Genomic DNA, 24778 nt, shown 5'->3' on the forward strand with positions numbered 1-24778 from the left:
ATGAAAGGATAGAGATAGTCAACAAAAATGGGAATCTATTTAAAAAGACGATTTTAAAAATGGGACTCTATTGTTTTTTAATTCCTAAAACTGAAAAAATAAGCTATTTGAAGTAATTTCAGTATTAGGCTGAACACATCAAGAGAGAACAGTAAGTTTAAAAAACAAGTCAGGGCTTCCCTGGTGGCACAGTGGTTAAGAATACGCCTGCCAAGGCAGGGGACATGGGTTTGAGCCCTGGTCGGGGAAGATCCCACATGCCACGGACCAACTAGGCCCGTGTGCCACAACTACTGAAGCCCATGCACCTGGAGCCCATGCTCCGCAACAAGAGAAGCCACCACAATGAGAAACCCGTGCACTGCAAGGAAGAGCAGCCCCCGCTCGCCGCAACTATAGAAAGCCCGCATGCAACAAGGAAGACGCAACACAGCTAAAAATAAATAATAAATTAATTAATTAAAAAAAAAAAGTCAATAGAAAATACCCAACTAACCCACACAGAGAAGAGAGTAAAGAGGACAAGCACAAGAGACATATGAGATACAGCCAAAACATCTAACAAGGTTGAGGAGAGAGGAGAAAGATTAGAGTAGAAGTAACAAAGATATAAAAGCCAAAGTTTTTCCAAAATTAGTGAAAAATATCAACCCAGCAAACCCCAAACAGGATAAATGCAAATAAAATCATGCTTAGATACCACACAAACTTTTAGAAACTAAAAGCAAAAGGAAATTCTTAAAAGCAGCAAAGAAACACACATTACCTTTAAAAGAGCAACAATAAGACTGATGGCTGACTTTTCAAAGGAAATTATGGCAACCAGAAAAGGAATGACATACTTGTACTGTAGAAAGAATAAAAGACACCAACCTAGAATTCTGTAACAGAAAAGTTTTCCTTTAAAAAGAAAGGTGAAGTAAAGATGTTTGCAGACAAACAATAGCTAAGAAAATCTCCCTCCAAGAGATCAGCAATATAAGAAATATTAAAGGAATTACCTCAAACTAAAGGAAAATTATCCCAGATGATAGCAGAGAACTGCAAAAATGAATGAAGAGCACTAGAAAGAGTATATATATGGATAAATAGAAAAAGATATTGTTGAAAAAGTATTAAGATACACCAATAAATCAAAGATGTTTATGAAAATCTCTAGGATACTAAAACAGTATAATTACATACGAATGTATAACTGAAAAGTTAATCAGTAAAAATGAAATTTATAAAAGTTGACAACTCAAAAAATGCAGGAAGGGAAGAAAGAAAACAAACACAAGGAACAGATGGGATAGATAAAAAAGAGTTGGTGAGATGACAGAATTCTACCCAACTATGTTAGTAATCACATTAAATGTAAATAAACATTCCAATTAGAACACAAAGATTGAGACCTCCCTGGTGGCGCAGTGGTTAGGAATTCGCCTGCCAATGCAGGGGACACAAGTTCAATCCCTGGTCCAGGAAGATCCCACATGCTGTGGAGCAACTAGGCCTGTGTGCCACAACTACTGAGCCTGCACTCTGGAGCCCATGAGCCACAACTACTGAGCCCGCATGCCACAACTACTGAAGCTCGGGCACCTGGAGCCTGGCTCCACAACAAGACAAGTTACCGCAGTGAGAAGCCCACGCGCCGCAACGAAGAGTAGCCCCTGCTCACTGAAACTAGAGAAAGCCCGCGTGTAGCAACGAAGACCCAACGTAGCCAAAAAGATAATAAATTAATTAAATTAAGAACTTAAAAAAAAAAATCCACAAAGATTGTCAAACTGGATCAAATAAACATGACCCAATAATATGCTACTTCCAAAGGATATACCTTAAACAAGAGAATACAGATAGCTTGAAATAAAAAGGAAGAAATAAACTGTAGAAATACTGATGAAAAGAAAGAGCAATCATATTAATAGAAGTTCTAAAGTAGACTTCAAGACAAGGAATACTACTAGAGATAGAGAAAGACATTTTATGATGACATAATGGTTCAATTGTAAATTATAACAATCCTAAATTTTTATATACCTAACAAGAGCTCCAGAATACATAAAGTAAAAGTTGAAAGAACTGAAAGGAAAAATCTATGGTCATAGTTGGTAATTTTAAGATTCTTCTGTCATAACTGGCAAAAACAGAAACAAAATCATTAAAAGATTTGATCAACATGATTAAACAATTTGACCTTGTTGACACATAACACTAACATCAACAAATTGCAGAACATTCTTTTATAGCAGATGAAATGTACCAATCTAACACAAACTCCTTCAAAGAATAAAAAAGAGAGACAGAGACTAGTTTTTATGAGGCCAGAAAACTTGATACCAACACCTGACAAAACTTTTTGCAAGAAAGGAAAATTACAGGCTAGTGAATAGACATAAAAATTCCATACAAAATACTGACAAATTAAATCCAGTGATACAATACATTGTGACCAAGTGGAACTTATCCTAGGAGTGCAAAGTTAGTTTAACATTGAAATCAGTGTAATTCACCATATTACGGAATTAAGAGCACAATTCATATGATTTATCTCAGTAAGAGCAGAAAAACCATTTCATAAAATTTAACCATTAATAGTTAATTTATATTTAAATTAAATATAAATAAAATTTAGCCATTAATAATATAGAAAACTAGGAATAGATGGGAAACTTCTTTAATCTGACAAAGGGTACCTACAAAAACCTATAGCTAACGAAATAATTAATGTTGAAATAGTGAACATTTTCCCCCCCTACGTTCAGGAATAAAACTATCACTACTTCTACTAAACATTGTTCTGAAAGTCTTGATCATTGCAATAAGGAAAAACAAAGAAAAAAGTATAAAGACTAGAAAGGAGTAAGTAATATCATTATTATCCTCAGATGATATGGTTGTAAACAGGAAATACAAAAGAATCTACAAACTACTAAATATTAAAAATAAGCTAATTTATTTGCCATTTGCAGCAACATGGATGGACTTGGAAGGCATTATGCTAAGTGAAATAAGTCAGACAGAGAAAGACAAATACTGTATGACATCACTTATGGAATAGGGAAGAACAAATCTGACTCCATATTGGATCTCTTTCTTTTACTTTAACCTTTGTGTTCTATTGCTTTTGCTACAAGTTAATAAATAAAAGAATGTTGCCTATAGCCTGAAATATACAGGATAGACCATTCTCAAGGCTCTGACCTTCAAAACTTTTCTATTCATATAGACATTAAAAAGTTGCAGAACAGAGAATAACATTTGTCTTGATGGAGGTTTATAGGGACACTGCGACCAGACCTAGCAGACAGCTACAAGAACAAAGGATTACAGCACCAAGAAATTTGCACAACCAACCACACTCCCTCCTCTTTCACTATAAAAGAAGCCTAAATTCTAACTCACGCAAGATGGTTCTTCGGGACACTAGTCCACCATCTTCTCAGTCTGCTGGCTTTCCAAATAAAGTCTCTATTCCTTGCCCCAACAACTTGTCTCTTGAATTACTGGCATGTTATGTGGCAAGCAGTATGAGCTTGGACTCGGTAACACTTTTATGTGGAATCTAAAACACAACAAACTCAGTGGGAATATAAATTGATACAGCCACTATGGAGAACCATATGGAGGTTCCTTAAAAAGCTAAAAATAGAACTATCATATGACCCAGCAATCCCACTCCTGGGCATATACCCGGAGAAAACCATAATTCAAAAAGATACATGCACCCCAATGTTCACTGCAGCGCTATTTACAATAGCCAGGACATGGAAGCAACCTAAAAGTCCATCAACAGAGGAATGGATAAAGAAGATGTGGTACATATATACAATGGAATATTACTCAGCCATAAAAAGGAACGAAATTGTGTCATTTGCAGAGATGTGGTGGACCTACAGACTGTCATACAAAGTGAAGTAAGTGAGAAAGAGAAAAATAAATATCATATAATATCACTTATATGTGGAATCTAGAAAAATGATACAGATGAACTTATTTGCAAAGCAGAAATAGAGACAAAGACACAGAAAAGTAGAGAACAAACATATGGATACCAAGGGGTGAAGGTGGGGGGGGGGGATGAACTGGGAGATTGGGATTGACATGTACACACTACTATGTAGTAAACAGATAACTAATGAGAACCTACTGTATAGCACAGGCAACTCTACTCAGTGCTCTGTGGTGACCTAGACAGGAAGGAATCCAAAAAAGAGGAGATATATGTATATATATAGCTGATTCACTTTGCTGTCCAGCAGAAACTAACACAACGGTGTAAAGCAACCATACTCCAATAAAAACTAATTTAAAAAAAAAAATACAACAAACTAGTGAATAAAACAAAAAAGAAGCAGACTCACAGATATAGAGAACAAACTAGTGGTTACCAGAGGGGAGAGAAGGGGGGAAGGGCAATAAAGGAGTAGGGGGAAAAGGGGTTTATTATGGGATTATATGAAATCATGTTTGTAAAACTTCTGAAAACTGTAAAGCACTATAGAATTTAAAGAATCTTTAATTCAATTTAAAAAATTAAAACAATTTTTCAAATAAATAAAATAGAAAGCAATAAAAAAAGCTAATTTAGCAAGGTTGCTGTTCATTAGACCAAAACACAAAAATCAATGGTATTTCTATGAATTAATATGAAACTGGAAAATGAAATTTAAATAAACAATACCATTTACAACAACATTTTTAAAACATTACATGCCTAGCCATAAACTTAACAAAAGTTATGTAAGACATCTAGATTGAACACCATAAAATACTGCTAAGAGAACTTAAAGACCCAAGGAAATAGACAGATAATCCATAGTCATAGAATGGAAGACTCTATATTGTAACATGCCAATTCTCTCCAAACTGATCTACAGCTTGGATGCAATCCCAGTCATAATACCAACAGATTTTTTAAACTGTAATCTGATTCTAAATGCATATGACAATACAAATGATGGAGTACAGCCCTCCCCCCCCAAAAAAACAGAAAAAGAGCTGAAGAAGAAAAACTTTGGAGAACTTATACTACCAGATATCTAGACTTAGTATAAAGCTATAGTAATTAAGACAAGGTAATGTTGGTGCAAAGATAGACAAACAGACCAGTGGAACAGAAATACTGTAGAAACAAATCTGCCTGATTTATATCAAAGGTACCCTACAATCCAGTGGGAAAAGGACAGTTCATTCAAAAAATGATGTCAGATCAACTGGCTACCCATATGTTCAAAAGAAATTCTTGATCTCTACTTCGTCGTGCATACAAATTAATTTGAAATGTATCACAGAACCTTAAGTAAAAGGGAAAAAGCAATAAAGCTTCAAGAAAATTTTGGATAATATTTTAATGATCCTGTAACAGGCAAAGACTGTTTAAACAAGACACAAGAAATCCACTAATCATAAAAAGAAAATTTAATAAATTGAACTTCATTACTGTTAAGAATTTTTATTTATTAAAAGACACTATTAAGAGAGTGAAAAGCCTAGCCACAGACTGGGAGAAGGTATTTGCCATACATATACACAGAGTTCCCATATTCAGAATTATAAAGAATTCCCACAAATCCATAAGACAAAGACAGTCCTATTAAAAATATATATTTTTTAAATTAATATATTAAAAGGTGTTCAACATCATTACTTATCTGGGAAATATAAATTAGAAGCCACTACACGCTCACCAGAATGGTCAAAATTAAAAAGACTGACAATAGCAAATTTTGACAAGAATGTAGAGCAACTGAAACTTGCCTCCATTGTTGGTGGGGACAGAAAATAGTACAACCTTTTGGGGAAACAATAACTCAGAAACTCTACACCTAGAATGGAGACAATATATTTATCAAAAGACCCATATGAGAATATCCATGACAGCTTTATTAAAAATAGTCAAAAACTAGAAACAAGTCAAATGTCCACCAACAGAAAAATAATAAATTTGTTCTGTGGAATACCACATATTAATAAAAAGAACGAATAACTGCTACACACAACAATGTGGATAATATCACAAACATAATAATGAGTGACAGAAGTCATTAATTTATATAAAATTCAAGAACAGGCAAAGTTAATCCTTTATGATAAAAATCAGAATAGTGATTACTTGGAGGTGGCAGGGGAATTAGATATTGACGAGTAAAAGGCATGAAGGAAAATTCTGGAGTGCTGGAAATGTTCATGGGTGGTATTTACAAGGATCTATACATATGAAAAATTCACCATACTGTATAATTAACGTTTGTGTGTTTTACTGCATACATGTTATATCTTAAATTTTAAAACTCCTACAGTAGATAATTTGAATGGGATATTTGGGACAACTCTTACTACAAAGGATACACCATATAATTTTTTTAATACCCAAGACTAGAAGTAAGGTAGCCTGGATTTAGCTCCAACTCTATCATTTAGATGTGTAAACTTAAATAAGTCATTTAACTCGGTCTTAGTTTCTTTATGTACTAGAGTGGGTTAGTACAGATAATACTTAAAGTTCTTTCTATATCCAAAATCTGAGTCTTTGAGATATACTCTTTTATTTACAAAATCAAATTTCAAACTACCACATAGTCACCTAAGGCCTGAATGTAGCAAAACCAAATTAGCTCTTGTAATTTTAACCGAAAACGGTTAAAAGAAGTACATGCTGCTGTTTATCCTGAATCCTCTATACCTATATTTAAGCTCATCTACTTTAGCCAAGACATTCTGGTGCCACCTCTTCAACAGCGAAAGAAACCTGTCAGCCAGATTACCTTTCCTTGTTTTTCTAAGGATGGGTTATTCATTCTTCCACGCCCCCTCAAACCATCTCCTTTAAAATACCATCCCTCCTACAGCCACTCAGTCAAAATTAATTGTTCCTTCCTCTGTGCACCCGCAGTATGTTGCTTGTATCTATTACAGCTCTTATTTCATTCTGTATTATAGTTCCTGCATTCTTGTATGCAAGTGGACCCTTTCCAGAGAAAGGATATACTCACTCAAGCCAACCAGATCACCCAAATCAACCTTGGGAATCAATGAATAACAGCATAGTAGGATCACCTTCATATCTGAGTCTATGTTAATGGTGGCAAAGTGAAATAACAGATACTAAATGCTGCTATACCCTACTCAAAGCAAGAAGAAATTACAATGAATATTCAAATACTGAACTAATTCCAGTCCTTACTTTAGCCTACTCTCCAGCAGAACAATGAAACAGCCAAAGGCAGACAGCTGAAGAAAAAAAGTAAACTAGGCCTGAAATGGGGAAACAAATTATTTATTAAAATAATTACCAAATTAGTTTATGTCAGGAAATAGGTGGTTAGGGAGAAAGCAAGCGAACTACTTGGGAGTTAAATATTCAGCATCCCTTTTCTGTTAACTGCTCCTGCTCCTGTCTCAATGGTACAACATAACCTCTATCCTCGTATCACAAATGACTGGTCCAGGACAAAGTTCTTCCTCAAGTATTTTAGAAACAAAACTGCGAAAATAAAGTCAGTCCTTTTCTGAATGGCTGAAATGGGAAGATCTACACAATACAGGAGCAGTCAATGGTAATGTTTTTCACACTGCGAAAAAGGCAGATCTGTGGTAAGAGAAAATAGAGCTTACTTTACAGAGTGAAGCAAGATGAGAAACAGTCCTTAGGACCTTCAAACCTTGGGTCCAATATTCCTAGGGCCTCATCCCATATTTAGGTTCTATGAGATAGACACCCCATTATTCTTACAATAAATGTCCCCTTTACTAAGGCTAGCCCAATTTGAATGGTCACTTGCAACCAAAACAATCCTGTGATAGACTGACACTTTGATGATCCCAAATTAATCATGCTCCCTAGTATTCCTAGTCTCTTCCCACGATGACTCTGGGCTAAGCCTCTGAGCATTTTGACCAATAGAATAATGTCAGAAGTGAGGCTATGCCAGTTTCAGGCCTACCCCTTAATCATCCTGGCAGATCTGTTTCCTCCCTGTCACAATGCTTGCTCTTGGAATACTTCTTGGAACCCGGCCATCACACCATGAGGCTAATGAATCAGCCATGTGGAGAAACCCACATGCAGGAGAACCAAGGCCCTGTTGTCCAATCAAGCCTCCAGATGTCTGCAGCTATACCAGAACCCCAACCAATGCCACATAAAGGAGAATGACTGAGTTAATTCATAGAAATGTGAGAAACATTAAATTGTAGTTTTAAGCCACTAAGTTTTGTGGTGGTTTACAATGCAAATTTTAATATAAAAGTTTAATTCACATGTAGGTAACTTAAAATTATACTTTCCTAACACAGACTATGTCTCTGAGCATGGATTGAGAAACTATGGCCCTTGGGTCAACTCTGGCCAACCATCTGTTTTTGTAAATAAAGTTTTGTTGGAACACAGTCATGCTCATTTATTTACATATTGTCTATGGCTGCTTTTATGCTATAAGGGCAGAGCTGAGTGGCTAAATATAAAGCCTAAAATATTTACTATCTGGCCCTTTACATAAAAAGTTTAGTAAACCCTGTCATGTAGGACTTGGCAAGTGCTTTAATATATAAATAACTAAACCTGTAAACCTACTTTACAACCAACTCCTCGTACCTAAAGGATGACACTATAAACATTCAGTAGTATTAGCTTAACAAAACACAAAGCATATCACATGGCACATACCTGCCAAAGGCTGAATATTTGTGTCAGGCACCACCAAATTCGCATGCTGAAACTTATTCCCCTAGTATGTGGGGCCTTTGGGAGGTGATTAGGTCATGAGGACAAAGCCCTAATGAATGGGGTCAGTACCCTTATAAAAGAGACCCAGAGAGTTCCCTCCCATTTTCTTCCATGTGAGGAGACAGAGAGAAAAATGGCTGTCTATGAACCAGGAAGTAGGCCCTCACTGGACACTGAATTTGTTGGTAACTTGATCTTGAACTTCCCAGACTCCAAAACTGTAAGAAGTGAATTTCCGTTGTTTATAAGCCACCTAGTCTATGGTACTTTGTCACAGCAACCCAAGTAGACTGAGACAGTTACTGAATTGTGTTGCATTGTCTGTTAACAAGTCAGGCTATAGTCAGACCAACAGATTACTCAACAGGAAATGACAGGCCAGGAAAACAATAGTAATAAAATCAGATCCATACCTATTTAGCTGTTTAAAAGTTCCTACTTATGGGGTTGGGGGGGGGTCTCTATTTCAAGTTTCTCATGTTATTAGATATGACCCACTTCTGAATTGCATTAAGAATCAGAAAGTAATGAATGTTTCATTATGATGCATAAGTGACAATTTTTTTAAATTAATAATGCTTCATAGACCCATCTGCAGAAGAAAACCGGAAAATTCCAAGTCCAATACTGACCTAAGTCAATTATTCTCAAACCTTCCTGCCCAAAATCATCTTTGGCAATGCTTTAAATTCTATAGATTTTCTTTTGGTACCTGATTTTATAAAGTATCTCTCTCCTTTTATATATAATATTCATTTGTCTTATGCCCCAAGTCAACCCAAACACAAGGTCTAAGCCTTGGCTCACTGTCCCTGGGATTTACTATTTTCCTCATATGTCAATTAAAACTCTCTTTTCTACAAATCAACAATTATCGATGTAAATAGTTTCATTTTGCTATCACTTTACCACCCTGTATTACTGCACCATTTGTATAACACTTAAAACTTTTCCACTTTCTTAACTATAGTAAAGTATTCCATAACTATAATACCTACATATCTGTATGTAGAGGCAGTTTTCTCCACAGATCTTAACAAGCCCTAGAGAATATCAGAAGCAGTTTCCCATATATACTTTACTTTAAACCTACGCCTCAAAAATCTCAAATTCTTGTCCTTAGTTACTACACTACAAACAGCATCTTCTGACTCTAACAACACCAGAATTAAGCTAGAAAATAAGAATTTAGATCAAGCAAAACCCCAGTACAGTATTGTTCCTAATGATGCTCCTAAAATAAGATACAATAAAAGAGAAAAACAGCATGGAAATAAACCATGATTGGGTCAGATATCTAAAAGTTATATTGGTTGCTTTCTGTTATCATCTTTGTAAAGGTAATTAGATTCAAATTATTACAATATATAACAAACACTTAATGAATATTTATTATGTGGGCACATTCACTCAACATTTACATCTATTATTTCACTTATCAAAACAACCCTCTAAGGCAGGCAATGGATTTTTCCCCATTTCGTGGATGAGAAAATTGAAGCTTGGAGAAGTTAAGTAACTCTAAAACCTACACTTAACTCAGGTATAAACCCAGGTGGTCTAATCCACAGCCTACCTACTATTCTGAATATCTGTGTGAACCTAAAACATAATATTGTTCATGAAGGTATATGTCTTATTTTTACAATAGCTTCATTTTAAATATTTAATAGCAAAACAATCATAGTATTTGGGGAGAATACTAATTTTTGCTTTCCAGGTCTCTGGTATATCACTACAATTTAAATTTAAAAAGAAAAAGGTAATGCCTTGAAACCTCTAAATCTCTATTATTCTTCTAAGCTTGATTGTGTGAATCAGTTATTACACTTACATGTGTGTAATTCTTATTCTAAATCTTAAACATTTTGCAATTTGAACTCTGCAGCATGTGATAGTGAATGAAATAAAACTGCACAAATTTTGCAATGGAAGTTACAGACATTATTTCCATTTACACTTGGTATGAATGTCAGTGTTTTCTAGCAGTTTTTCCTGTTTGAAGCAAGGAAGACATTTCAAATCAATAATTTTGCTGTCAGTAACAGGTTGTAGAACGTGAATACAAGCAATGAGAGAATGGTAAACATGAGGTATGTATGTTTCTGAGATTGGGATTATTAAGTTTTTAGAGCTGAAGGAGATTTTAGAAAGCATCTCTTCATCTTTACATTTTACAAATAACGATACCAAATGCTCACTGGAAAAATCCAAAATAGAACTTATTCCAGGGTTCTTTCCCCATATAGTAGTAACAGAATCAAGACTGGTCTTCGCTATCATAGATTTTCTGAATAAGATAATATAGTCAGTCAATCTTTTAATGTGGAAAGAAAAAGAAAAAAAAGTCAGAGGTGATAACTGGGAAAACAAAACAAAAAAATATATTTACATTTTAAAGTATATATACATATATATACTTTAAAGGCAAATCCAGAAAAAAAGAATTAATTTTCATAGTAGAGATTACTGTAGGAAACCACTATTTCTACAGCAAAAAGCTAAAAGAGGCTTCCCTGGTGGCGTAGTGGTTGAGAATCTGCCTGCCAATGCAGGGGACACGGGTTCGAGCCCTGGGCTGAGAAGATCCCACATGCCGCGGAGCAACTAGGCCCGTGAGCCACAACTACTGAGCCTGCGCGTCTGGAGCTTGTGCTCTGCAACAAGAGAGGCTGCGATAGTGAGTGGCCCGCACACCGCGATGAAGAGGGGCCCCCGCTCGCCGCAACTACAGAAAGCCCTCGCACAGAAACGAAGACCCGACACAGCCAAAAATAAAATAAATTAATTTTAAAAAAAGAAGCTAAAAGAATATAAAGGTGTTATATAGACTTCCAAAATATCATTTGCAGGGGAAAGACCACTATTTCCCAAAGAAGTGTTGAACACAATTCTGCTATGTCTTGAAAAACTGTTCCATTCTCAAAAAGTTTTGGAAACACTAAACTAAATAAAGTTCAACAGGCTCCACAACTGTAACACTATTCACATTTTTAATATGTTAATATGCTCTAGTATACTGTTAATCTCCATAAGGAGAGATACATTATATACCACTTTCCAAATTTATTTGACCACATAAAAATCTCTTAACATCATACCTATTATAACATTTCCCTGAGAAGTGCTAAACTTAGGAACAAAACTCAGGAAATACTGGGAGCGATCGTTTGTAGGAAAAAAAAGACTAAAGACTCATAGCTAGGGACTTCCCTGGTGGCGCAGTGGTTAGGAATCTGCCTGCCAATGCAGGAGACACAGGTTCGAGTCCTGGTCTGGGAGGATCCCACGTCCCGTGGAGCAACTAAGCCCGTGCACCACAACTACTGACCCTGAGCTCTAGAGCCCATGAGCCACAGCTACTGGGCCCCTGCACTAGGACTACTAAAGCCCGCACGCCTAGAGCCTGTGCTCTGCAGCAAGAGAGGCCACTGCAATGAGAAGCCTGCCCACCAAAGCAAAGAGCGGCCCCCACTCGCCGCAACTAGAAAGGACCCGCGCACAGCAACGAGGACACAGGGCAGCCAAAAATAAAAATGAATTAATTAATTAACTTATTAAAAAAAGACTCATAGCTGATCAAAAATTTAAATAAAGCAACATAAAAGAACTACTGTAAAAACTAGTAAAATCTTACTCTATTACATGCATACTACTGTTCTAAAATGTCCTTAAATAACCACACTTATGCAGTATATGAAAAAGTGGAAGTCAGTCATTGTGAGTGCTCCTGATAAACTAACCACTGTTGATATTAGGGGGCCCTGAGTTTAACCCACTAGTTCTCACACATTAACTTGTTCCAGTTCCAATTAGAACTATCTGCCAGAGGACCACTTTCATGGAAGAAGCAGGAGAAAGGAAATAGGGCACATAAACTATACTCTTAGGGGGGAAATTAAGAAAGCAAAAAAGGCATAATAAAGACTTAAGAAAACCTCTAAATTCTGCCCTTCTAGTGGCAGAAACCCCTCTTCTTTTGAAGGCTTCCCTATCCCCTTCTGCGTGTGATTCTGGTGACGCTGCCTATTTAGTGTCCCAATCCCAAAACAGACATGAAATACAGACCTGGCCAATCATAGTCCTCACTTTCCTAGTCACAATGATTGGCCCAAAGATGGACCTGTGAGCCAAGCCAGGTGAAGAAGCAACCTGGAATTTTATATACAAATGCCATGAAAAAGAAAATCTCTCCTCTGGATTCACTAGTTGGGTACGGAAAACCTGACTGCCTATTACTATAATCTCCTAACCTGCACCCTCCCTGCCCCAATTCTGGCTACATGAAGGAAGTCAGCATGCAACAAACTGAAAAATCAAAGCACTAAAACGGAGAATAAGTGTCCATCATTACAGTAATCCCCTGGACACACTGCTTGAGTATCTAAAGTCAGTTCCTCCTCTATACTCTATGTAAATTAATAAATTCCCCTTTTCACTTAAGGTAATTGTGAGCTGGGTATCTGTCGTCTGCAATCTAATCCACGTATATAACTCAAGAAACAGTTGTATCTCAACAGAACTCGTAAAGATTAAAAAGATAATACCAAATGAAAGTGAGAATACTAATTACAATTAGTACAAACTTGTCTTCCAAAAAGGGTGTAATTTCTATTAAAAATTTTAAACGCAGATACTGTTGACCCCAAAATTCTACTTATAGTAATTTAACTTATATTTTTTTAAAAACTCACAAATATGCAATAATAAATGTACAATGTTATTATCTGCAACATTTGTCACATGAAAAATAAGAAACCACTATGGACATCAATTGAGGACAGACTAAATACAGCATAATTTATGATGCAATACAATAGAGCCATTACAAAGAAAGATGTGTATCTATATGAATTAATTATTAAATGCCAAGGAGTATAATGTAGTGGTTAAGAGCTTACACTCTAGTAACAGACTACATGGGTTCAACTTACAGTTTGGCCTTTTATCAGCTTGGCTTCTTACTGCAGTAATTTGAGCAAATTACTTAATCTCTCTCTGCTACAATTTCTTCAAATGTAAAATGGTGATACTATTATGAGGATTAAATAAATTAATAGGTTCTATGGCAGGCGCTAGAAAATTATTTCACACTTGGTAAGCTCATGATAAACTCTGTATTATCATTTTCACTAATATGAAAAGTTGCCCAAGATACGATGTTAAAAGAAGAATATGTATGAGCAAAGATCACAAACTCAAATACCTATGAGGTGAGGCAGATAACAAATAGGTTAAGTGGGAATCGTGGCAAACTGGAGAATACATGCCCTATCTCAAACCACTCTAATCAACTACTGTCCTGTGGGAAAGAGGTTGCAGTGTTGCTGAATCTTAAAAAGCTAAAAGTACGGGTTAATATAAAATGTCATTTTTTAATGTTAGAAACATACTTTTTTGTAAAGACACAGTATGGGCCTAATGAACATGTGTACTGGTCAGTTATGGCCTGTAGTCTGCCACTGACTGCCACAAAAAGGCAGCTCCAGTAGATTAGAAACTAGAAGCGGGGAAGGGAACAAGTGTGTAAAGTCACAACTGAAAAGAAAACACTATAGAGAACTATACTACCACACTCCACAATAAAAGATATTCAGAACAGAATATAGAAATGTAATTGCTCAGAGTGCAGTCAGACCTGTGATCGAATTCTGGCGAGGCCACTGGTGTAATCTTGAGCAAGCTACCTACTTCTCAGGCGGTGTAAACGGAATAATATATTACCTTATAAAGGTTGTAAGGATAAAATAACATGGGCAAAGTGCTAAGCACAAATAGAACATATTTATGCCATATATATGTATGTATACATATAAACTCGACAGATGTTAGCTATAATTACTTAAACCTGAATAAAATAATTAAATTATGTTCAATATTTTCTATCTTAGAAAGCAGGAAATGTGTAATGGTTTAAAAATCTGTGTCAAAAATGGCTTAACGTGAAAACGGTTTTGGTGCTTATACTTATCTACAACAAAAATAAAATATAGAAGCACTTTATTCCTTGAAATGCAACATACACGAAGCATGATTTGTCAACATCTAACTTGACTAAACAGTGTGTTCATGTTAGTGCTAAAATACAAGCTCCAAGAGGATAAGGACTGTGTCTGTTTTATTCACTATTGTATCCCTCACTTTAGCACAGAGCCTGGCACACAGTAGGTGTTGATTATTGAAAACATTATTTCCTTTCTCCCTCACATTAACTATGTAAGGTAAGCATAATTTCCTCCATTCAACGCTAAGGAAACTGAGGTAAAATGTGGTTAAGTGTCTTGAAAGTAGTAGAAGATGTAGAACTTTTGACTCATATTTTATGCTACTTTGACCTTCAGAATTAACCTTCAAAATAACCTTCAGCATTTTCAGAATAGTTTACCTATAATTTCAATTTTTCATTTTTTAAGATGACAGTTTAAAAAATTACTCTAAAATAATCCTCATACAAATTATGCCCATCAACTAAGAATACATATACAAATTAATTAGAAAATAGATAAGAAAATACATAAAGAAATACATAAGGGAAATATAAAAAATATATATAAAATATTAAATTTGATAGTATAAAATATCTCAAATAGACATCATTGATATCAACCTATTACCAGTAATAAATATACAGAAAAATACTAAACCCCACTCCATCTACCCTGAACTGTCTTTTTAGTAATAATTGCGAAGTTCTAGTTTATCTAAATGTTTCTCAGTAGCTGCTTCCTAAACTACTAAATGTCACACCATCCAATTTTTTTTAAACATCTTCTATGCAAATACTTCATTAATAGGTACTATGACAGAAAGGCACAGAAGAAGTGAAGAACACCTGTTTCAAGAACTTTATCTACTTTAAAGAAGATGCTTATATATGAAGCTATTAGCAAAATATGCCAAAACAGCATATGAAGAGGAAACGGAGATTATTGAGTATACAGTTAACCCTTGAACCAGAGGAGTTTGAACTGTACGGGTCCACTTTTACCCAGGATTTTTTTCAGTAACTACTACAGTACTACACAATCCAAGGTTGGTTGAATCAACATATAAGGAACCTTGGATAGGGGAGAATCACAGCTATGGAGGACCAATTACAAAGTTAAACTCGGGTTTTGGACTGTGGGGGGTGGGGGACGGGGGGTTGGCAACCCTACTCCCCCCACCACCCCACTGTTCAAGAGTCAACTGTATAATCCAAGTTAGACATACATGGTAGGCATTTTCACATACATTATTTCAGTTATTTTTTTTAATTTATTTATTTATTTGGTTGCACCGGGTCTTAGTTGCAGCAGGTGGGCTCCTTAGTTGTGGCAGGTGGGCTCCTTAGTTGCGGCTCACCAGCTCCTTAATTGTGGCGCATGGGCTCCTTAGTTGTGGCATGCGAACTTTTAGCTGTGGCATGCATGTGAGATCTAGTTCCCTATCAGGGATCGAACCTGGGCTCTCTGCATTGGGAGCACAGAGTCTTAACCACTGCACCACCAGGGAAGTCCCGTTTTTTTTTGTTGTTGTTGGTTTTTTTGTTTGTTTTTTGTTTTAATATTTATTTATTTGGCTGCGTCAGGTCTCAGTTGCGGCGCGTGGGCTCTCTAGTTGTGGTGTGCCGGCTCTAGAGCTGCAGGGCATGTGGGATCTTAGTTGCCCGACCAGGGATCGAACCTGTGTTCCCTGCACTGGAAGGCGGATTCTTAACCACTGGAAGTCCCCTCAGTTCTTAACAACTCTGTGAAGTAAGCTTTGCCATCTTCATTTTGGAGAAGGAAACTGAAATTCATAGAGGTTAAATGACTTTCGAAAATAAAGGGCATATCAGGATCTGAGATCTGAAATACAAGTCTAACTCCAAAGTCTTTTTTTTTTTCTTTAAACTACATCTTGCAGTCTCCCACATGTACATGATTACAGGATGTAGCAACATTTATAAACACTAAAGGAAAAGAAAGACATCATTGTAGAGAATAATTCCCAGGAAAGATTTTGTTGTGGAAATGAAGTGTGAGCTGAGTCTGAAATTAAGTATAAAACTGAAAGTACTGTTAATTTTGTGATTAATACCACAAAATTTTCTCAATGAAAAAAAAATCTAAATATTTTCCCTTCGGTTTATACTGACTGGACCTAATCGCTGAAATTTTTCATCCTTTCTTCCATTTCTTATCCTCTTTTTTTTTTTTGCGGTTCGCGGGCCTCTCACTGTTGTGGCCTCTCCCATTGCGGAGCACAGGCTCTGGACGCGCAGGCTCAGCGGCCATGGCTCACGGGCCCAGCCGCTCCGCGGCATGTGGGATCTTCCCGGACCGGGGCACGAACCCGTGTCCCCTGCATCGGCAGGCGGACTCTCAACCACTGCGCCACCAAAGAAGCCCTCCTCTTGCATTTTTAATGTATAATCTACCCCTCCCCATAATCATTCCCATTATAAAGCCAAAAAAAAAAAACCACCTAAGCCTGATATCCTATATTTCTCTTTCTGGCTGGTCAAGATACTAAAGCATAGAAACCTATATTGCCATATGAGCCTCCTTCATGCTAGTGGTGAGAAAAGCTGAGAGAAAGAGTTAAATAATACTGCTCAAAGTTACAGGACGTTACTGGCCAAACTAGCATTAGATAGAGTCTTCTAGAGTTCTGTGGCCCTGTGCTCCTTAATTTTTTCTCACCAAAGTACCAATAACAGAAGAACAATGAGGTCTGTAGTTATACAATGGGTTCACTTGAAATTTCTTTGAAGTTTGATTTTGTCTAAAAGCTCCTTTACAATTCTATATTCATGCCTAATTTACTCATGCTTACTGTAATATTAAAGTGGTTTAAATTATATACTCTAAGTAAAATTGATACTTCAAGAATTATTATGTTTGTTCCCATAGCTTAGATTCTAAGGCTTAGAATCCTTAGAGTATCCCTTAAACACAATGTCATGTAACCCAACTTGAGAAGCAGGGCACAAATTGCGTAAAGTTCCTTCCACCTGCTCCTTTATTTGTCAAATCAGGACATTTTTGAAAGCATAGTAAATTTAATTCCATTCTTTCAAAATGTATACGTACTGGCAAAACTATTGTAAAAGTTGTTGGAGTTATTTATTTTAATTACAATACATTCAAGAAGTTCTACTTACTTAGTTTAAATCAATTAAGTACAAACTCACTTATGAACTCACTAAACAACCTGGATGGAATTTCTACATCACAATACCTCATTAGACATCTGCTTTTCGGGGAGGTCACTCAAAAATTAAGTAAGGTTTCATGCTATTCATATTAAATACAGATCCAATTACTTTTTATTTTTAACATCTTTATTAGAGTATAATTGCTTTACAATCATTTGTTACGTTTCTGCTTTATAACAAAGTGAATCAGCTATACATATCCATATATCCCCATATCTCCTCCCTCTTGCATCTCCCTCCCACCCTCCCTATCCCACCCCTCCAGGTGGTCACAAAGCACTGAGAGATCCAACTACTTTTAAACAGGTTAAATAATCTTTTCTTCTTCCTTGGTATTCATCTTCTCTGCCCAGAGGTGAAGGAAGAAACCCCTTGTGGTTTAATTTTTTTTTTAGGATTTTTTTTTAACATCTCACATTCCAAATATGCTTAGTTCTTCAATCCTATTTACAGGTGCAAAGTATAGACTTTATCTATTTTACTCACTGTATCAAAAAAGCACCCTATTCATCTTAACCAGGAATCTCTCACCAGTAAGAGAAAAACAGATTCATTCATCATTTCCTCCCCAATAACATACTGCTGATTCTCCACGACATACCTTAAAGTCAAACAGTCATATGTACCTTGAATATAGTTAAAACTCTTAACTATGTTTACATACTACTAGTTTATAAAGTCTTTGGTCAGTGGTGATAGTATTAAATGTATTCAATAGAAGTTAATGTAATGATTTCTTACTTTAATCACTAATACACTGCTTCCAACCAAAAATTCATGAAAGAACGACCTAGTTTGAGAAATAGGCTTCTTTTTAATAACAGTCATATAGATCAATATTGGTATGTTTGCCAGTACACACAATTCCATTTCACAGGATATAGGTTTTGTTTGCAATAGTGATTTGCCTTACTTAATGACAACATCTATTCTCAAAAGATATATCTATATATCTTTATCAATAAATGGGCTTTTCAGAAAATAATATTGACACACATAATGCACAAGGATAAGCATGAGGAATGAAATAAACAACTGAACAATTCCAGAGTCAAATGATTATTACCTCCTTAGCTTAGAACTTGTTTTTTTAATATTTTGAATGGCTTTATTTATAAATGACTGAAATACTCCCTACATGTAACTAATATTTTTGCTTTCTAGTTTACAATTAGTCTTTTATCCAATCTTTATTACCTAGTTTTATATATGTCTAATAACTCTTCCTGATTACAAATCTACAATTTAGTGCAATAAAATGTAAATTACTAGAGCAAAAACATGATTTTAAAATGCCCTTTCCTAAAAATTTGTATCTTTTTCTCATCCATGCCACTGTTAGTGAATATTTAGGTAATGGATTATCATCTTTAGCTAAGCGCTTTGGTATACCAAACATTAGCAGTGGTTAGCTAATATGATATTTAATAACCAACGAAACATAATCTATCCCACTCTGTATCACAAACATATATGTATTGATTATTTTCCTGATGTTTCCATGGAACTTACAGTGGTAAAAGTAGTGTGCTCCCTTGATAAACAGCTTCTTTAGAAATAGACAAAAACAGGTGAAAAATGACACATTTGATACAGTGAGCCTGCTGTGTACTTGTTAAGACTTTAAGTATAATTACTACTGAAGTTGTAAAAAAATAATAAAAATTCCTACATCTGCCCCACATCTTCTTTCTAGTTTCAAAGCAACAGATATTTGTTTATTTGCCTCATGTTATTCATCACATTCTCTTTAGTCTGTTGAAAATAGTAATAGGGCTTCCCTGGTGGCGCAGTGGTTGAGAGTCCGCCTGCCGATGCAGGGGACACGGGTTCGTGCTCCAGTCCGGGAAGATCCCACATGCCGCAGAGCGGCTGGGCCCATAAGCCATGGCCGCTGAGCCTGCGCGTCCAGAGCCTGTGCCCCGCAACGGGAGAGGCCACAACAGTGAGAAGCCCGCGTACCACAAAAAAAAAAAAAAAAATAGTAATAGAAGTAAAGAACATTAGATACAGATGCATTAAAAACTAGAGCTTAAGGCTTTCCCTGGTGGCGCAGTGGTTGAGAATCTGCCTGCTAATGCAGGGAACACGGGTTCGAGCCCTGGTATGGGAGGATCCCACATGCCGCGGAGCAACTAGGCCCGTGAGCCACAACTACTGAGCCTGCTCGTCTGGAGCCTGTGCTCCGCAACAAGAGAGGCCGCGATAGTGAGAGGCCCGCGCACCGCGATGAAGAGTGGCCCCCACTTGCCACAACTAGAGAAAGCCCTCGCACAGAAACGAAGACGCAACACAGCAAAAGTAAATAAATTAATTAATAAACTCCTACCCCTCAACATCTTCTTAAAAAAAAAAAAAACCTAGAGCTTAGATCACTAAAGACCATATAGCTTTCATTTCTAACAAATCAACATAAAACAGTTACTAACAAAGGTATTGTTTTTAGAGATGGACGATAATCTTCAACATAAAATGTTTCCATGAAAATCTATGTAAATGTTTCCATTTTCCTGAACAAAATGATAATATAACTAAAATATCCATATTACATTAAGTATCATACTCTGATTTCCAAGTTCTGAATGATTCAAGATAGTAATACAAAAAAGAAATGCCTTTGCTAAATATTTTCCTACCATATTCTTTCAAAATTCTAACAGTTAATTCATTTTTTACGGTTTCAACAGACTGCGTACCACATTTGCCAAATTCATAGCTGAGATAAAGATTACAAAAACACCTAGAAGATGAAAAGTTTCAAAGTGGTATAAAATCTATCTTTCAAGACATAATCAAAGATGTCACAAAGAAATCAAAGATTTTAGAAATGACAACACAATTTACCAAAATACTAACATATTGTAAAATGTGTGCATTTCCTCTAAAATATGTAAAACCTCTAAAACCTCTAAGTTTTCCTCTAAAACCTCTGTAAAACAGACTTAGATAAAATACTTAAAATCACTATTATGAAACATGGAGAGGATATTTTATAAAACAAGCCTTCCACTTTTAAGAAAGCCACAAATTATAACTCACAAAATCAAGGTTTTAGGTGTGGCCTCAAATTCAATTTTCTTAAGTATGAAATCATAGTACTTAAGTTCAGTGAAGAATAATTTTACATAGTACAACTGCAGTACTTGAAAGTTCTACAAGACAAAATTGTGCAACATGGCTTTATTTCTGTAGGTCTTCTTTGTGTGTACAAAATCACATGGAATGTTAAGACCATAAATATTAAGTTGTTTGTAGTAAAATCCACTATTCAGACTGGAGACTGGTGCTCTTTCCTATGATTCTTCTCCACATTTCCAGGCTCTATCATAGCAGACAATACTTATATCACTAACTTTAAGTAGAAACCTCTCAGTTATTTCTGACTTCAAATATCCATTTTATCACCAAATTCTATTGTCCTCTGTTACCACTTCTCTGTTGCAACTTCCTTTTCATTCCTTCACCTATATCCTTATTCCTGACCCTAGACTTCTCCCCCTAAACTACTGTACCTCATTCTCATGAGATAGTTTCCCTAGATTGTCTTTAATTCCACTGCCAAAGTTATCTTCTCTCATTGACATTCTGCTCGTGCCACCTACCTATCCTACCTGGGCATTCCAGGGCCTTTGCATTACATTTTTTTTTTCTGCAAGAGCCTCACTCTCAGCAACATATTCATTTATAAGGTTGCCACTGACTTTCAACTCCCCTTTAAAATGTCAGTTTCTTCTTAGCCCTGTTAAATGTACCAAATTATCCCTTCAGGTAATCACATTTGCTCCTAATCCGAGTATGGAATACCTTTTATATTTAGCTCTCAATCACACAAGTAATTTATTTAGACAATTTTAGCACAGTGATGACATACACTGTTTCTTTAGTTGTTTGCATACCAATGTCATCCCTATTGGACTGCAGAGACACAGATAAGGGCTGCATCTTTCAAAGCATTCTGTACAACAGCTATCTACAATGTCACTTAACCCAGGTGGGATGATTCACTAAATAAAACTATTATAGAAAGCTTAAGTAAAAAAATTTTTTTAATCTCTATGGTTTAACTTTAAAACATCTATGACCTTTCATTTCCATGGACAGTTGACATACTTTGGTTTCTATTAAGCTTCATTCTCACTACTCTAATAATTTTCAAAGCACAGCTAGAATTTAAAGTGCAAGTTGAGGGTTGATATAGGGCATATACTTTTACACCCCGCAATTAGATTCTTTGAAAATCAGCAATGTCAACTCCAAGATTTCTGAGTTACAACTGAATCTTCACACAAGGCAAGAACTTCAGCACCAAAAGAAAAGAACAGCGCATCTTGTAATGGGGGGGCGGGGGAGGGTCCCTTCCCTGCAACTGGTTTAGACTAGTTTCTCTATCGCAGGGGCTTTCAATTAGGAAAATTCAATAAATCACCATTAACATCTGGAAACAATATCAGAGAAAGGCGACCCAGCTACTTAAAAGACAGGAAGGGGTACCATGGAAATCTTTTTCATAAAACTCAGCAGCCAAATTAAGCTTTGCATTTTTTATCTTACCAAGAGAGATTTTTTTTCTACCTAATAATAAAAGCAAGTCTCATTCAATTCAGTTCCTTCTGGAGCACCGTCTCAACCTGTCAGAATTTGACAAGGGAAAAAAATTTAAAAGTGTGTGTGTGTGTGTGTGTGTGTGTGTGTGTGTGTGTGTGTTGTGGGGGCGGGAGGTGGGAGGAGAACACCAGGATTCCCGTCTACCTCGCTTCTTTTTCCGAAATCAGCAAGTCCTGGATTTCCTTCACTCCGAACTAAGCCCTAAGGTTCCAAATATAGTTCTTTAACCCCCACCTCGCCACTCAATTACACAGAAACCATACCAACTACAGAACCACAGCAGAAACCCCTACAAATCGGCTTGCTATTCATCTCGGAAGTCATGCCCTGCAGCAACTGCCTGTCGCCGAACTGAGGGATGTTACCCAAATACAGCGCAACGGAATCAGACATGCAGAGCACACACGGCTTCCGCGAGGGAGGGAAACGCGACCCGGGAAAAGTGCGCTCCTCAGAAGCCTCGGGACCATCCGGGCGGGGGGCGGGTGGTGGTCCCCGAAGGGAGGGGAACAGAGGAGCCCGAGTGGGGGACTCCTTCCCTCTCAAGTAAAAAGGGCTGGATCCCTGGCCGCAGATAACAGTCTGTCCCTCTAAGAAAACGAAGAGGCGGGCAGAGGGCCCTTTGCTTGGGCAGGAGGAATGCAAACACTTTCCGAGGTCCGGGTGCAAGCCGATCCCCCACCTCCCGGGGGAGACGAGGGGTGTCCCGTGAGTGGCTGAGGGGATTCCCGGCTCGCGAGGGGCAGCTGGAGGCGGAGCAGAGTTTCGCCTAACGAACATCCGTGTCGGCTCCGGCCGGTGCCCCGCGAAAGCACGCCTAGAGCAGAGCGGGGCCGCCCGGGTGGGGGGAAGGGAGAGGAGGAAGGGGGTGGAAATGGGATTCCCCCCTCTCTGGGACCAGCAGTAGCGGAGGAAGCGCGCGGGCCAGCCGAGAGCGGCGTGCTCCAGCCTGCGGAGCCGGGATCCCGCCGCCTGCGCTGGCAGCAAGGAGCCCCGCAGCGGCCGCCGCACCGGCCCCTCTGTCCCCAGGGGCCCAGGACTTCGGCTGCAAAGGCAGTGGGACCCGACATCCCACGGGGTCGGCCCCAGCTCCCGGGGGACCCCGCGAGAACACCCCAACCTCCAGCAGTTCTCAACGGTTGTAAAACGTCCGCCCCCCCGCCCCCAGTCCCCTTCCTCAGCCTTCCCTCCTCCCGAGGCCACAGAGAAGGGTCACCACAGGCGAGAAGCCTGAGGCAAGCCGGGGACAGCAGCCGCGGCGGTCCTGGACCTCCTCCCCCGGTTACCTGTGAGGACTCCGACTCGGATTTGATGGTCGTGGTTAGTTAGGATCATTCCCTCGGTCGCCATGTTTCCCAGCGCAGTCACCGCACTGACGGGAGCCGGGAAAAGCCAGAGCCCGGAGCGCGCGGGCCGGGAGCGCGCTCGCCTCGGAAAGCGCGAGAGCGCCTGGGAAGCGCGAGGCAAGCGCGAGGCGAGCGCTCGGCGGCCTGTGCGAGTGAGAGGCCGGGCCCCGAGAGCGCGAGTCCGAGGGGGGAAGTAGGCGGAGTCAGGGCGCGCGACCCCGAGTCCGGGTCCGAGACAGCGAGCTGCGGGTGGGTTAAGCGGTGGCTGCTGAGGGAGAGCGCGCGGAGGCGTAGGAACGAGGCGGGAGAGACTCCTGTCGCTTTGCGGAGCGCGAGACCCAGGGCCGCTGGACGGCAGGAGACTGAGGGGAAAGGAGAGCACAAGCTCGGGAGGTCGCGGGGGCGGACTCGGGGACAGGGGCGGAGCTACACCGCGAATCGTGGAACTCGTGGCGAGTGAGGGGAGGAGTAAGAGCTCGGTTCCGAGTGCTGGGAGCGGGAAGGAGCCGGCGCAGCCCGAGCAGAACCGGCGAACGCTCCTGGGCGCGCGAGTAGCGCGGGATTGGTTGGGAGAACGCGGGTGCGCGCGAGACGTGAACGCTGCCTCAGCCGAGCTCCAGACAGAAGCAATCTCCTGCCGAGCCCGGCGTTTGTCAGCTACTCCGGGCGGCTGTTGGGGCGGCAAAGCAGCTCTCCCGAGGGGAAGAGGAAAGGCTCCAGGGACCCTGGAGGTGCCTTAGAAAGCTGCGTGGGTGGCAGAACCGCAGCTGCTGTGACAGCCCGCGGTTGGCAGGAAGGAGGTATCCTATCCTGCCTTATCTTCCCGCTTGCCGCCCTACCGTAGGATTTCCCAAGTCCAAGGTCCAAGTCTGTACCTTCAGGAGGATCCTCACTAGCGAAGCTTAGGAGCCTGCGGCAGAGCATCTTGAGGAG

General features: G+C 38.6%; 1 protein-coding gene across 18 annotated transcripts in view; it reads right to left on the bottom strand.

Annotated features, from left to right (window-relative positions):
• Positions 1 to 24304, bottom strand: part of GPHN (gephyrin) — a 617381-nt gene extending 593077 nt beyond the window's left edge. For 3 of the 18 annotated variants that reach the window (XM_073800351.1, XM_073800355.1, XM_073800347.1), the window contains exon 1: positions 23786 to 24295. In XM_073800351.1, the coding sequence (XP_073656452.1) occupies positions 23786 to 23849 (64 nt within the window). In that variant the 5' untranslated portion in view covers positions 23850 to 24295. Of the gene's footprint in view, positions 1 to 23785 lie in introns of all 18 variants that reach the window. The other 15 variants (XR_012329944.1, XM_073800353.1, XR_012329943.1 and 12 more) reach the window with 10 other exon arrangements.
• Positions 24305 to 24778: the final 474 nt, after the last annotated feature.

This window comes from Tursiops truncatus, chromosome 2 (assembly GCF_011762595.2).
Source record: "Tursiops truncatus isolate mTurTru1 chromosome 2, mTurTru1.mat.Y, whole genome shotgun sequence".
NCBI lineage: Eukaryota > Metazoa > Chordata > Mammalia > Artiodactyla > Delphinidae > Tursiops > Tursiops truncatus.